Source organism: Pseudophryne corroboree, chromosome 5, assembly GCF_028390025.1.
Source record: "Pseudophryne corroboree isolate aPseCor3 chromosome 5, aPseCor3.hap2, whole genome shotgun sequence".
NCBI lineage: Eukaryota > Metazoa > Chordata > Amphibia > Anura > Myobatrachidae > Pseudophryne > Pseudophryne corroboree.
Genome location: NC_086448.1, coordinates 76,027,815 through 76,044,775, shown reverse-complemented (window position 1 = coordinate 76,044,775; position 16,961 = coordinate 76,027,815). Strand labels below are relative to the sequence as shown.

The following is a 16,961-nucleotide window of genomic DNA, read 5'->3' as shown; positions in this document are numbered from 1 at the left end:
AAGCTTGACTTAAGGGGAGCATACAATCTGATACGTATTCGACAAGGGGATGAGTGGAAGACCGCTTTCAATACTAGAGATGGGCATTACGAGTATCTGGTAATGCCATTTGGCCTCAGCAACGCCCCCGCCGTCTTTCAGGGATTCATTAATGAAGTTTTTCGGGACATGTTGTATCTGAATGTAGTAGTCTATTTGGATGACATTCTGATATTTTCGAAGAATCTTTCTGAGCACCGACTACAAGTTAAGGAAGTACTCCTTCGGTTGCGCGAGAACCATCTTTATGGCAAGATCTCCAAATGCACCTTTGAGGTTCCTTCTATTTCATTTTTGGGCTACATTATTTCTGGAACTGAATTGCGTATGGATCCGGAGAAACTCTCGGCCATCCGAGATTGGACTCAACCTCTTTCCTTGACAGCAGTGCAACGATTTCTAGGATTCGCGAATTATTAATCGAAAATTTATAAGAGGTTTCTCTACTATCGTGGCACCTATTACTGCTCTGACTAAGAAAGGGGCTGACCCAAGCAATTGGCCTTCTGAAGCAGTAGCAGCGTTCAAACAGCTGAAGACAGCCTTTCTGTCCGCTCCCGTACTTCAGCAGCCAGATTTCCTAAAACCATTCTTTCTGGAGGTTGATGCTTCCACGGTAGGCATAGGTGCTGTACTTTCGCAGTACGCCTCAGATGGGAAGTTGCATCCGTGTGGTTTCCATTCTCGCAAGTTCTCCCCTGCTGAATTAAATTACACCATTGGAGACAAAGAGCTGCTGGCAATTAAATCTGCTTTAGAAGAATGGAGATATCTTCTGGAGGGTGCTAAACACTTAATTACAAATTTTACGGATCACAAGAATTTACTGTACCTAAAGACGGCCCAATGTTTGAATCCCCGTTAGGCAAGATGGGCGCTCTTCTTTGCCAGATTTTCCTTTATCATCAAGTATCGGGCTGGAACTCTTAATACCAAGGCGGATGCCTTATCCCGTTCAGTGATGGCTTCGGATGAGGAGAATACAATGGAGAAGGCATTAATCCTTAGTCCCATCTCTATTTCTGCAGCTCCCACTGGGTTGGGCCCTCCTCCTGGAAGAATGTCGGTACCAGTTAAATTTCGACCAAGACTGTTGCAGTGGGCTCACACTTCTAAGTTTTCTGGTCATCCGGGAGTTCAGAAAATGTGGGAATTTCTGCGAAGATCGTACTGGTGGGACACTATGAAAAAAGATGTTCAAGAGTATGTTAATTCGTGTCCTCAATGTGCTCAGCACAAAACTCCATGTCTGCCGCCTGCGGGCTTGTTGCATCCTTTATCCATTCCTAAAAGGCCTTGGACTCATATCTCGATGGACTTTGTTACTGAACTACCTCTCTCTAAGGGTCATAACACCATTTGGGTGATTATTGATCGATTCTCTAAGATGGCACATTTTGTTCCGTTGACCGGATTACCATCCGCTTCCAAGTTGGCCCTGTTATTTATCCAGGAGCATTTCCGCCTGCACGGGTTACCTCTAGAAATAGTCTCAGATCGAGGGGTACAGTTTACAGCAAGATTCTGGAGAGCCCTCTGTTCAACTCTACAAATTAAACTCAAGTTCTCTTCTGCTTACCATCCACAGACTAATGGGCAAACTGAACGTGTCAATCAGGATCTAGAGACTTTTCTCCGTGTTTACCTTTCTCCTTCTCAAGATAACTGGGTGGAGTTATTGCCTTGGGCCGAGTTTGCCCACAACCATCTTTATCATTCTTCAACTGGTGAGTCTCCATTCTTTATTAATTATGGATTTCATCCCCAAGTTCTGGAGTTGCCCATTTGTCCTCCAGAAGAAGTTCCTGCTGCAGCCTCTACTCTCCGACATTTTAACCAAATCTGGAGTCGAGTTCATGCCAATCTCAAGAGAGTTTCCGGTCGCTATAAATTCTTTGCGGATAGGAAGCGACGAGCAGCTCCTCAATATAAGGTTGGCGACAAGGTATGGCGCTCTACCCGCAATCTTCGTTTGAAAGTACCTACTATGAAATTTGCCCAAAGGTTCATTGGTCCTTTCTCAGTGCTGCAAGTCTTGAACCCGGTCATTTGCAAATTAGGGTTGCCTTCCCACCTTCGAATTCCAAACTCCTTTCATGTCTCTCTCCTCCGCCCCCTCATTCTGAATCGGTTCCACTCAGCATCCCCTAGACCAACTTCTTTAGTGTCTGAAGCTGGGACAGAATTTGAAATCAAAGCTATTCTTGACTCTCGTTATCTTCATAAAAAACTACAGTACTTGGTAGAGTGGAAAAGTTATGGTCCTGAGGAGAGAAGTTGGATCAATGCTACTGAGGTAACGGCTCCCCGACTGGTTCGGATCTTCCACTCCAGACATCCAACTAAGCCCGGAAAGTGTCCAGGGGCCACTCCTGGAGGAGGGGGTACTGTCACACCTCGCGGGCAGCGGCGGCCGCGCTTGCCTCTGCGGGTGTCCTGGATGGCCTGGCGCCTCTCTCCTCCGGCGGTCTCGGGGTTCCGGCGTCGGGTCGGTGGGTCTCCTCGGCGGCTTCCCGGAGCGAGGGCGCCGCCATGTTGACTGAGGTCAGGTAGGCGGAGCGGGGCTGACGTCACCTGCCCGCTCCGCCAATCAGGCAAAGGCGGGAGGTTTAAAGTCAGACGCCGGGCAGAGATCCGGCGCCTGTGTATCATCAATTCTGCCTGTCAGAAACCGTGATCTCCAGAGCTCCCTTGTTCCTGCTACTTCTGTGTCTCCAAGCATATCTGTTTCCAGCATCTCAGTGTTCCCAAGCATCTCCGTGCCTCCCAGCATTACAGTGTCTCCAAGCGCCCGAGCGCCACCACGCACCTCTGTGCCTCCAAGCACATCAGTGCCTCCAAGCGCCCGAGCGCCACCACGCACCTCCGTGCCTCCAAGCGCCCGAGCGCCACCACGCACCTAGAGAATCTATGGAGCATTGCCAATAGAAAGATGAGAGACATGAGACCGAATAATGCAGAGGAGCTGAAGGCCGCTATTGAAGCATCCTGGCCTTCCATAACACCTCAGCAGTGCCACAGGCTGATAGAATCCATGCCACGCCGCATTGAGGTAGTAATTCATGCAAAAGGGGCCCAAACCAAGTACTGAGTACATATGCATGATTATAGTTATATACACATATATACACACACTGAGTGCGTGTTGCCGCGTCTCCATAGCAACCTCCCCGGCGGTCAGTGTGGTGTGCCGCGTCACTTCCACCTCCGGAAGGAGCCGTGAGGGGGGAGTGATAGCGGGTCCCCGGGACGCTGGCGGGAATGCTGGAATGGTTTGATTGGTAGGGGCAATGTATAAATTTTGTGTTTTGATTATTTGTTATTATCCTGATGAAGGGGGAAAACCCCGAAACGTTGATGTGATGGTATATTAAAGCTTTGCTGCTTTATTTTGCACGATTTACCAAGTCTCTGAGTGCCGCTTCCTGTTGTTTGCTGCATGTGCAGGGGCGCTGACCCCTGTAACAAGGCACCAGAGCCGCTACGGCATTTTACTTTTGGAGTGCCGGATCTTTTCTATGGAGATATATATATATATATATATATATATATATATATATATATATATATATATATAAAATAAGAATTTACTCACCGGTAATTCTATTTCTCGTAGTCCGTAGTGGATGCTGGGAACTCCGTAAGGACCATGGGGAATAGACGGGCTCCGCAGGAGACTGGGCACTCTAAAAAAAAGATTAGGTACTATCTGGTGTGCACTGGCTCCTCCCTCTATGCCCCTCCTCCAGACCTCAGTTAAGGAAACTGTGCCCGGAAGAGCTGACACAACAAGGAAAGGATTTGGAATCCAGGGTAAGACTCATACCAGCCACACCAATCACACTGTACAACTTGTGATAACCATACCCAGTTAACAGTATGAACAACAACTGAGCCTCAGTAACAGATGGCTCATAACAATAACCCTTTAGTTAAGCAATAACTATATACATGTATTGCAGAGAGTCCGCACTTGGGACGGGCACCCAGCATCCACTACGGACTACGAGAAATAGAATTACCGGTGAGTAAATTCTTATTTTCTCTGACGTCCTAGTGGATGCTGGGAACTCCGTAAGGACCATGGGGATTATACCAAAGCTCCCAAACGGGCGGGAGAGTGCGGATGACTCTGCAGCACCGAATGAGCAAAGGCAAGGTCCTCCTCAGCCAGGGTATCAAACTTGTAGAACTTAGCAAATGTGTTTGAACCCGACCAAGTAGCAGCTCGGCAAAGCTGTAAAGCCGAGACCCCTCGGGCAGCCGCCCAAGAAGAGCCCACCTTCCTGGTGGAATGGGCTTTTATCGATTTAGGATGCGGTAACCTTGCCGCAGAATGAGCTTGCTGAATCGTGTTACAGATCCAGCGCGCAATAGTTTGCTTTGAAGCAGGAGCACCCAGCTTGTTGGGTGCATGCAGGATAAACAGCGAGTCAGTTTTCCTGACTCCAGCCGTCCTGGCTACATAGATTTTCAAAGCCCTGACTACATCCACTAACTTGGAGTCCTCCAAGTCCCGAGTAGCCGCAGGCACCACAATAGGTTGGTTCAAATGAAACGCTGATACCGCCTTTGGGAGAAATTGGGGACGAGTCCTCAATTCTGCCCTGTCCATATGGAAGATCAGATAAGGACTTTTACATGACAAAGCCGCCAATTCTGACACACGCCTAGCCGAAGCCAAGGCCAATAGCATGACCACTTTCCACGTGAGATATTTCAGCTCCACGGTCTTAAGTGGCTCAAACCAGTGGGATTTCAGGAAATCCAACACAACGTTAAGATCCCAAGGTGCCACTGGAGGCACAAAAGGGGGCTGAATATGCAGCACTCCCTTAACAAACGTCTGAACTTCAGGCAGTGAAGCCAGTTCTTTTTGAAAGAAAATAGATAGGGCCGAAATCTGGACCTTTATGGACCCCAATTTTAGGCCCATAGTCACTCCTGACTGTAGGAAGTGCAGAAATCGCCCCAGCTGGAATTCCTCTGTTGGGGCCTTCCTGGCCTCACACCAAGCAACATATTTCCGCCATATGCGGTGATAATGATTTGCTGTCACATCCTTCCTAGCTTTTATCAGCGTAGGAATCACTTCATCCGGAATGCCCTTTTCCGTTAGGATCCGGCGTTCAACCGCCATGCCGTCAAACGCAGCCGCGGTAAGTCTTGGAACAGACAGGGCCCCTGCTGTAACAGGTCCTGTCTGAGAGGCAGAGGCCATGGGTCCTCAGATCATTTCTTGTAGTTCTGGGTACCAAGTTCTTCTTGGCCAATCCGGAACGATGAGTATAGTTCTTACTCCTCTCTTTCTTACTATCCTGAGTATCCTCAGTACCTTGGGTATGAGAGGAAGAGGAGGGAACACATAAACCGACTGGTATACCCACAGTGTAGCTAGTGCGTCCACAGCTATCGCCTGAGGGTCCCTTGACCTGGCGCAATATTTTTTTAGCTTTTTGTTGAGGCGGGACGCCATCATGTCCACCTGTGGCCGTTCCCAACGGTTTACAATCTGCGTGAAGACTTCTGGATGAAGTCCCCACTCTCCCGGGTGGAGGTCGTGCCTGCTGAGGAAATCTGCATCCCAGTTGTCCACTCCCGGAATGAACACTGCTGACAGTGCTAGCACGTGATTCTCCGCCCATCGAAGAATCCTTGTGGCTTCTGCCATCGCCATCCTGCTTCTTGTGCCGCCCTGGCGGTTTACATGGGCGACCGCCGTGATGTTGTCTGATTGAATCAGCACTGGTTTGTTTTGAAGCAGGGGCTCTGCTTGACTCAGGGCGTTGTAAATGTCCCTTAGTTCCAGTATATTTATGTGTAGTGAAGTCTCCTGACTTGACCACTGTCCTTGGAAGTTCCTTCCCTGAGTGACTGCCCCCCATCCTCGGAGGCTTGCATCCGTGGTCACCAGGACCCAGTCCTGTATGCCGAATCTGCGTCCCTCGAGAAGATGAGCACTCTGCAGCCACCACAGCAGAGACACCCTGGCCCTTGGGGACAGGGTGATCAACCGATGCATCTGAAGATGCGATCCGGACCATTTGTCCAACAGATCCCACTGAAAGATCCTTGCATGGAACCTGCCGAAGGGAATTGCTTCGTAAGAAGCCACTATCTTTCCCAGGACTCGCGTGCAGTGATGCACAGACACCTGTTTTGGTTTCAGGAGGTCCCTGACCAGAGATGACAATTCCTGTGCCTTCTCCACCGGGAGAAACACCTTCTTCTGTTCTGTGTCCAGAATCATGCCCAGGAAAAGCAGACGCGTCGCAGGAATCAGCTGCGACTTTGGGATATTCAGAATCCAGCCGTGCTGTTGCAACACTTCCCGAGAGAGTGCTACGCTGACTAACAACTGCTCTCTGGACCTCGCCTTTATAAGGAGATCGTCCAAGTACGGGATAATTATAACTCCCTTCTTCCGAAGGAGTATCATCATTTCGGCCATTACCTTGGTAAATACTCTCGGTGCCGTGGACAGACCAAACGGCAACGTCTGGAATTGGTAATGACAATCCTGTACCACAAACCTGAGGTACTCCTGGTGAGGTGGGTAAATGGGGACATGCAAGTAAGCATCCTTGATGTCCAGCGACACCATAAAATCCCCCTCTTCCAGGCTTGCAATAACCGCCTTGAGCGATTCCATTTTGAACTTGAACTTCCTTATATAAGTCTAAAAGTGGGGGAATGAGGGTACCGGCGACTGGTATTGTTTAAATGCAATAGTTAAAAGATAGATTTAAAAGCCAAAAAACTATATAATAATACAAACAAGCTTTAATATCACATAAAAGCGGATCAAAACATAAAAAATATTAAAATCTTATGAACATAAAAGGTTTTAGTTAAAAAGTAAGGACTTCTAACTTAGCTTTTAAAATAGGAAGGGGAATCACCACAGGGCTCCCTGCTGGAGGTACAGCTTGTGAATTGCCGCCAGTACTACCTACCTTTCCCTGGGAGCAGCTGGCAAGGCTGATTTGAGGTAACGGCGAGGGGGAGTCGCCTCGAACTCCAGCTTGTATCCCTGAGATACAATTTGTACAGCCCAGAGATCCACCTGTGAGCGAACCCACTGGTTGCTGAAGTTTCGGAGACGCGCCCCCACCGCACCTGGCTCCGCCTGTGGAGCCCCAGCGTCATGCGGTGGACTTAGAGGAGCGGGGGGAGGATTTCTGTTCCTGGGAACTGGCTACCTGGTGCAGCTTCTTTCCTCTACCCCTGCCTCTGGGCAGAAAGGATGCGCCTCTGACCCGCTTGCCTTTCTGAGGCCGAAAGGACTGTACATGATAATACGGTGCTTTCTTAGGCTGTGAGGGAACCTGAGGTAAAAAAGTTGACTTCCCAGCTGTTGCTGTGGATACGAGGTCCGAGAGACCGTCCCCAAACAATTCCTCACCCTTATAAGGCAAAACCTCCATGTGTCTTTTAGAATCAGCATCACCTGTCCACTGCCGAGTCCATAATACTCTCCTGGCAGAAATGGACATTGCATTAATTCTAGATGCCAGCAGGCAAATGTCCCTCTGTGCATCCCGCATATATAAGACGACGTCTTTTATATGTTCGATGGTTAGCAAAATAGTATCCCTGTCGAGGGAATCAATGTTGTCTGACAGGGTATCAGACCATGCTGCTGCAGCACTACACCATCCATGCTGAAGCAATAGCAGGTCTCAGTATAGTACCCGAGTGTGTATACACAGACTTCAGGATAGCTTCCTGCTTTCTATCCGCAGGCTCCTTTAGGGCGGCCGTATCCTGAGACGGTAGTGCCACCTTTTTTGATAAGCGTGTGAGCGCCTTGTCCACCCTAGGGGATGTTTCCCAACGTAACCTGTCCGTTGGCGGGAAAGGGTACGCCATCAGTAACCTCTTAGAAATCACTAGTTTCTTATCGGGGGAACTCCACGCTTCTTCACACAAATCATTTAATTCATCAGATGGGGGAAAAGTCACTGGCTGCTTTTTCTCCCCAAACATAATACCCTTCTTGGTAGTAACCGGGTTAACATCAGAAATGTGCAATACATTTTTCATTGCAGTAATCATGCATCGGATGGCCTTTGTAGACTGTACATTTGTCTCATCCTCATCCACACTGGAGTCAGACTCCGTGTCGACATCTGTGTCTACCATCTGAGCTAGCGGGCGTTTTTGAGTCCCTGATGGCCTCTGAGACGCTTGGGCAGGCGCGGGCTGAGATCCCGGCTGTCCCAAGGCTGCTGCGTCATCGAACCTTTTATGTAAGGAGTTGACACTGTCTGTTAAGACCTTCCACATATCCATCCAATCCGGTGTCGGCCCCGTCGGGGGCGACACCACACTTATCTGCCCCTGCTCCGCCTCCACGTAACCCTCCTCATCAAACATGTCGACACAGCCGTACCGACACACCGCACACACACAGGGAATGCTCAGACTGAGGACAGGACCCCACAAAGTCCTTTGGGGAGACAGAGAGAGAGTATGCCAGCACACACCACAGCGCTATATAACACAGGGATTTACACTATAATGAGTGATTTATCCCAATAGCTGCTTATTATCCTATTTGCGCCTAAATTTATGTGCCCCCCCTTTTTTTTTTACCCTTCTCGTACAGGATACTGCAGGGAAGAGCCTGGGGAGCGTCCTTCCAGCGGAGCTGTGAAGAGAAAATGGCGCTGGTGTGCTGAGGAAGAAGGCCTTTTGTATAGCTTAATGGCGGGGGTTTTTACACATATACAGTTTCCCAGAGACTGTATTATGTGTATTTAGTGCCAAAAGGTATTCTTATTGCTGCCCGGGGGGGGGGGGGGGGGGTGCGCCCCCCCAGCGCCCTGCACCCTACAGTGACCGGAGTGTGTGGTGTGCAGTTGGAGCAATGGCACACAGCTGCAGTGCTGTGCGCTACCTTAATGAAGACCGGAGTCTTCTGCCGCCGATTTCATCTCCTTCTTCTGTCTTCTGGCTCTGCAAGGGGGACGGCGGCGCGGCTCCGGGAACGGACGATCGAGGTCAGGCCCTGTGTTCGAACCCTCTGGAGCTAATGGTGTCCAGTAGCCTAAGAAGCACAAGCTAGCTGCAAGCAGGTAGGTTCGCTTCTCTCCCCTCAGTCCCTCGTAGCAGTGAGTCTGTTGCCAGCAGATCTCACTGAAAATAAAAAACCTAACAAATACTTTCTTTTCTAGTAAGCTCTGGAGAGCCCACTAGGAGCACCCAGCTCTGGCCGGGCACAGATTCTAACTGAGGTCTGGAGGAGGGGCATAGAGGGAGGAGCCAGTGCACACCAGATAGTACCTAATCTTTCTTTTAGAGTGCCCAGTCTCCTGCGGAGCCCGTCTATTCCCCATGGTCCTTACGGAGTTCCCAGCATCCACTAGGACGTCAGAGAAATATATATATACATACACACATTCACATTTACGGTCGAGTCACATTATTACGGCCACCTCCTACACTCGACGTCGGCAGCGTGTAGCCCATGAAGTACGTCACGTATCGTGTGTTGGCTTGGTGGGTATATAAGGTGTGTGATAGGCCGCCTGCACACATATCATTCATTGCTGTCATAGGTAAAAGGGGCGATTTATCAGAGTTGCAAAAAAAAGGGAGGATTATCGGCTTTTGGGCCAGGGGTGACAGTGTTTCTGACACAGCGCAGTTTGTGAACTGTCCGCGTGCTGCTGTGGTGAAGGTGTATAAGTGACTGGACAAATGGCACCACTGCGAATTACTGACGTGGAAACTGCAGAGCACCACGTGCCAATGATGTGAAAGGTGAACGTCGGCTACGAAGGTGCATGAGGGCCGACCGACGCGCTACAGTGGAGCAGCTCTCCATCAAAATAAACCTGGGGGCTACCAGACGTGTGTCTAAAACGACAGTTCAGCCCGTCTAGCTGCTGTCCATGCTGCACACGGCGATTACTCTGGCTATTAGCTGGTGGTCATAATAATGTGACTAGATAGATAGATAGATAGATAGATAGATAGATAGATAGATAGATAGATAGATATAGCAGGCGGCACTCAGGAAGCTGGAAACAGTTTAAAAGTCACCACAAAAACGTGCTTTAATACGTCTACGTTTTGGAGCTCATGACCCCTTCCTCGAAACGGAGATGAATTTGGAAGGATATGTATCACTAGTCGGGGCACCAGAGCAGATTAAATAAGCATAGGAGTGCCAGCAGTCATTTGGATTGGTGTGTGTATATATATATATATATATATATATATATATATATATATATATATATATATAAACAGAACATGTTCCATTTTTTTGTTATAAGCAATTAACACTAGAAATAGCGTTTAATAAAGTAAGTGGCAGTTCTGCTGGACAGACTGGCCTTGTTATTGGCAGTATAATTAAATGATGTTGTTGTAGTGTAGGTAGAATAAAGGCGACATAATGAACAATATCATGTTTTATAATCTAATACAGTAGTTACAGTACTGTATACATATTTTTTGACCTGCCTCATGTCTCCTCCACTCCAGTGACGCGGTAAGCGTGCCCAAGCTCTGGCAGCAGCTGGCATGCAAGCCAGTGTTCGATCCAGGTTACATGGACTCTCATTAATGATGGACTATGGCTATCAGAGAGGTCTTCCCTGCAGCTCACAGGTCTCGGGAAAGGACTAACGCTGTAGTAGTGCACACAAACACTGGAATGAGCCCTGTTATTATGGGCACATTTTATCTGTATGTACAGCTGGTTACCCCCAGAGAACCTCCCCATTACCTATATCTGAGAGCAGGCTTGTTATGTTTCATGCTCGTGTTGTAGGTTTAACAGTCCTTCAATAATTCCTATAGCATCTTTTTCCTTACACACTGCAGGGACATCAAACACTGGGAATCCTGCTATAGCACCGATAATCTCTACTGATATACAACACAAAAGCTGCAGGCGGCGTTAGTTAATTAAAAACGAACGACACACAAAGACAAAGCTAAAGAATTGGTTGTACAGCAGAATCACAGACACTTGGATCTTAGCTGAAAGAATGTAATAAACCGCAGGACAAGAAAATGCAACAATTACACACAGGGGGTTCCAATAGCCTGTTTATAATACGCAGCATTCAAATACAGGGAACTATGGTTTAATTAATTTCACAGAACAGACTTTGCATCTTCAGTGAATGGCCACCTTACCTGTGTTTTCCCCAGTAGTTTATACGCTTGCTGAACCTTTGTATAATGCGCAACATCAAAATTCTTGCAGATTTTGGAGAGTGCGACATCCAATTGTTCCTATATTTGTAAACAAACACAACATAGATCATTGATCAATCTGCCATTATCAACACACGGTTAGCCATACTGTGTCATCAATTTCCATTTTAGATAACATCACAAGGTACAATGTGGTCATTTTTACGAGAAAGCCCGGGAGAAGTTTAGAGGTAGGTAAGGGGGTTTTCCATAGTTGGAGACACCATGCTTAAAATATACCAAAATACATCAAAACATTTCTGTCATTTTGTGCCCAGAAACAGATCCCTACTCATTCTTTTTTTTAATAAGTACCGTATATTATTTATTAACAGTTTCTTATATAGTGAAGCATATCCTGTTGCGCTATACCAGTGGGTCTCAAACTGTGTGCCGCGGCATCCTGGGGAACCACAGGGCACTTATAGATGTGCCTTGATTTGGTGGTCCAGGACCAATTCAAATTATTCATGATCAATCTACAAAACTAGTGCTTGCAGCGGGATGCGGTTAATATACCGCCTGTGGGGATCCTGGCGTGGCAAGCGCAGCAAGGCCAGGAGGTGACTCGCTGCCAGGATTCCATCTATCTCCTGACCGCCGAGATCCCATACTGAATCCCTTGAGGCTGTAAATCATAAAATATGTCACCACATAACAGTCTTCTTTTATTGAACTTTTTCATACTTAACGATCCACGCGGACTACGATTGGGAACGGTAACCTTTCCCAAAGCATGGCAAGCGAAGCGAGCCATGCGAGGGGACACAGTGCACTAATTGGGCTTCCCGGTCACTGTACGGAGAAAACGCCACACCAAAAAAAACATGAAAAACTCATGTCGACCTTTTGACCTGTTGACCTAGTGACTGTCGACATATAGTGGTTGACCTAAACATCGTCGACCTAGACACTGTCGATCTAATGATGCACACCCGGTTTGGAGACTAGAGTAAAGTCTTCTTGTGCGTGGGAGGGTATTCCAGAGTGGGTGCAGAGCTCCTATCTAGCAGTACTCCTCACAGTGACTAAGAGCAAGCACGATCCAGTCTGTGCGTGTTAAAATGACCAAACATTGGCAACAACTATTCTTTTATGTATCACAGAACTGTACTGATAGCAAATCCCATAAAACTAAGCACAATTAAGTGTACAGTGTATCGTCACTCTTTTTCAAGCAATTGTAACTACATGCCAATATTTGTTTTCAATGCCATTATTATTCATGGGTGTAAAAAAATCTGTTCGTGTTTACTGTGGCTTGGGTGGCATTCAACACCACCCCCACTGCAGCAGAGCCAATGTTTACTGAGGCTCAGACTGCAGGGAAGATTACATATGAATGGCACTGTGATGGGATGACTGCCAGGTGTCACAGTCATTGCATTTCCCTTTCTGCCAATCTGTTACCATTAGAACAGGTGAGTAGATCTAACTACTAAGAAATAAAATGTGTACTGTACAAACATATGGCAATAATGTATTTTATTTAAAAGAAATTATAAAGTTTCAGCAATTGTAAAATAAGACAGAAAATTAAGTTGGAAAGTTGAAATTCAATTGTTTTTGCAAATTGCTAGCAATATCGCTAATTATCCCGCACAAAGGTGAACAGAAGAATTAGCGATGCTGGCTACTAGCACATTGCACTGAACTGCAACAAAGGGGGGAATTTAATTACACGTGGTAAATTACCACGTTTAAAAATGGGAGGTAACCTCAGGCTTTAACACCCAAAGCTATTCAATAGGACTCCCAAATTCCCCTGATAGCCTTAACGCTCGTTAAAGTACTGTGTTAACGCACTGAATTGTGCACTAAAGGTGGGTACACACTAGTAGATATATCTGCAGATCAATTGATCTGCAGATATATCTATGGACGGATCGGGCAGTGTGTTGAGCATACACACTGCCCGATCCGTCGGGGACTGACGTCATGAACTGGGCGGGCGTGTACACACGCCCGCCCAGTTCACCTGTCAATCACCGCCGGCCGCCGCAGCATGTGTACGGGCGGTCGGCCGACCGCCCCGTACACACACAGCGACGCGCCAATATATCGGTAGATATATTGGCCGTCGACTGTGCTGCGCGGCCGACGCGATACGTCTGTGAACGACGGAGTTCACAGACGTATCGGCCGTACACACTGGCCGACGGTCCCGCGATATATCGGCCGTTCAAGAGAACAGATGTTGTACAGTAGGAATACTTATGATATCCCGGCACACAGGATGCCGAATGTCACTTTGTCGACAGCGGCATCCCGTGGCTTTGCTTGCCACAGGTCCTGTTCCTATTCAGTTGGTGGTGTGGATCCACTAACAGAGTGGGAATACCAAACGTTTGTCTGGATTCTAGGCATCGGTATTTCACAGGCTGTCGGGATTCCGGCGTCGGTCTCCTGAACGCTGGGATCCCAACACAGCTGGTATATAAACTGCATCCTGTACAGTTGGCTCTGTGTATATGTGGTAGGACGGGATTGCTGCACATCTACAGATGGAGCCTCCCTCATCATTGCAGCTTCTCCGCCAAAATTGAGTATTCGTCGCGCCTTAGCTATAGCTCAGGTTGTTGAGATGTTGCACGGAGAGGATCGTTGAGGTGCGACAACATACACAGCATGCAATACACATCTTCACCACTGGGTGGCTAATGCTCCACTAATCCAGTACTGTAAAGCGAATAGCGGCGGATGGATATACAGTACAGTAATCGTACTGTAATAGTGTGCTCTTAGAAAGCTCTGGCGCTGTAGAAAATATTCACTCTCTGTTGGGCCCAAAAAATAAATCAATAAGTATAAATAGTGTATACAGATGCAAACTTACGTGTTTGAGCAAAGGTCCATTGCTCAGTCTCATAAAGATAAGACTCTCGTAATTTGAAAAGTCACACTTGTATAATTGTGTAATAAGTAGCACATACAGTTTTTTTCTATTTTTTTTTTTATATATTCTTTATTTTGGTTTTACAGAAAAAATTAGGACATTTTCAAGAGTACAACAAGTCGTACAGTGTAGAAATACATGGGTTAAGGTAACTGTAAAATATAAAACATCCAACATCTACACACTAAACAAGACAGGGGTTAGAGGGGGGAATGGGAATAGAAACAGGGGGGGAAATGGGCAAGCTAATCAGTCTTTATTAAATATTAGCGCGGGTTCCACGTAGCGAGGTGTGATACACAGATAAACGGCATCATGTTGAGTCTAGTGGGATCTGGTCTTTGTAGGTAGAGGTAGACTTAAACTCTATCCAAGAGAACCACGTGGCAACATAATCGGCACGTGAGTCAAGGACAGAGTGAAAAATATCCTCCATCGATCTATAGAATTCTATCCGCTGAAACCATTCCCATATTTGAGGGGGGGCCCGGGACTTCCAATGGACTGGCACTACAGCTCTCGCTGCGTTATTGAGATGTTTGAGAAGGGAATGTTTATATTTTGCCAGTGGGATTGTAGTGTGGGAGAGCAACCAGAAGTCGATTCCAGTAGGCGCCTGAAACCCCAGGATCTTGGAGGATATTTGAATTATTTGGTTCCAAAAGGTGGTGATCAGGGGACAGTCCCACCATATATGAAGAAGGGAGCCACATTCTTTCCCACACCTCCAGCACAAGGGGGATACTGAGGGATAAAACTTATGAAGAAGGGAAGGGCAGCGATACCACCTGGTAAGAAGTTTATACTGTGTTTCAATAACTTCTAAGCTAGTAGAACAACGGGACATAGCTTCACAGTGCTTCTGCCAGTTGATGTGTATACCTCTAGGTATGAGATCTGCATCCCATTTCGCGCAGAAAGCCGGGTTACCGGTGTAGCGACCATGCAGTAATATCTTATAGATACCTGATATAACATGTGAGGGTTCAGAGGATTGGGTGCACATTGCTTCAAAAGGGGTAAGACTACCAGTCAGTGTAGTAGCTGTCCTATGAGATAAAATAAAATGGCGAGTTTGGAGATAGAACCAGAAGTCAGTCGCAGGAATATCAGTTCCCTCTCTAATGTCATTGAAAGCTTTAATCTTCCCTCCAGAGAGCAAGTGTGTTATTCTAGTCAAACCTGCCCTGTTCCACCTAGTGGGCACACCCCCACCCATGCCTGGTCCAAACAGTGGGTTGTCAAGGAGTGGGAGAAGCAGAGAAGTTGATGAGGAAAGACCCATTTTGAATCTCAGTGTTCTCCATAGAGCCAAGGTGGGCCCAACCGTCAGGTGCGAAGAGCGGCCAATGGATCCAAGCCAGGGTACTGCCTGTAAATGCAAACCTGAAGAGCGTTTCTCCAAGTCAACCCACCGCTTAGAGCCGGCATCAGGCCGTGACCAATCCAGGACCCTATTCAAAATTGTAGCCTGATAGTATGCCGTAATCATGGGCAGCTGCTGGCCCCCTTGAGATTTCTTTAAGAATAGGTAGCAGTGTTTAAACCTGGGTTTTCTGCCGTTCCAAACAAAGTGGCTGATTGCTTTGTGCGCATTTGCCAAAAACTGATGGGGGAGCTTTAAGGGAATAGTTTGGAAAAGATAAAGTAGTCGTGGTAAGATATTCATTTTTACAATGTTCATACGGCCTAGCCAGGAGAACTTCTGTTGGAGCCACTGTGACATTTCCTTACGCAGTTTTTGCAATAAAGGAATATGGTTCAGAGTGACAGTGGTCGAGAGGGAGGAGGGGATCAGAATACCTAGGTATTTAATATGTGAGGGGTGCCAGGCAAATGGGAATGATGTTTTTAGAGACGAGACTAAGTCTGTGGCGAGAGAGATACTAAGAGCCGTTGATTTAGCATAATTAATCTTGAAATTGGATAATGCTCCAAAGCGTGTAAATTCCTTCATAAGTCCAGACAGGGAAACAGCAGGGTTTGTAACTATCGCTAAAAGGTCGTCCGCAAATAATGCAAGTTTATGTTCGTTTCCGCCCACCCTCAGGCCAGTGATATCCGGATTTTGTCTAATTGCTCTTGCCAGAGCTTCCATACAGATAACATATATCAATGGTGACAGCGGGCATCCCTGTCTAGTCCCATTAGAGATGACTATCGGGTCAGATAGTATTCCGTTTACCCGCACTTGTGCTGAGGGTGTTCGATATAGCGCCAATATTTTTTGCAGGAACACCTCTCCCAGGCCCAACCGACGCAGCGCGACCTCCATAAAGACCCAGTCAATGCGGTCAAAGGCTTTCTCAGCGTCTATGGAGAGAAGCATCATGGGGACCTTAGCGGTGTTCGCATGGGGTTTTTTTCTATTTTTGACTGTATATCTGTGTGCATGTCTGAGACTGTATACAAAGTATGACTGTACTTGTTTTGGCAAAATTAGAAAAACACAGTGGATGCTAATCTTTACACAGATATACAAGTGTGTCCTTTGTGGGAAACGAACCCTAGGTCACTGGCATGGCAATCATCGGTTATACCACTATGCCAAGCTGTGTAGTACTCTGAACTGTGCTTTTCTTTGTGTGCATTGGAGATGCTGAGCCAATCTACAGATATGTCCTCTTACATCCTTGCTGCAGTCACTCTAAAAAGCCCTCGATGTCACCCCATGCCGTGGCGGGACACGGTAGCGCCGATAGTCTTTATGTGCAGGTTTTTTTTCTGCAAAAATGCGTCATAGACGCAAAGTAATGTAATAGGATTCTGCTGATTAAAAAAATATGCAGCATGCCCATATTGTGTGTGT

General features: G+C 47.1%; 1 protein-coding gene across 2 annotated transcripts in view; it reads right to left on the bottom strand.

Moving 5' to 3' along the window:
- Nucleotides 1-16,961, bottom strand: part of VPS50 (VPS50 subunit of EARP/GARPII complex) — a 548,228-nt gene that overhangs the window by 231,288 nt on the left and 299,979 nt on the right. For both annotated transcript variants that reach the window (XM_063921392.1, XM_063921391.1), the window contains exon 11: nucleotides 11,197-11,295. In XM_063921392.1, the coding sequence (XP_063777462.1) occupies nucleotides 11,197-11,295 (99 nt within the window). The remainder of the gene's footprint in view (nucleotides 1-11,196; nucleotides 11,296-16,961) is intronic.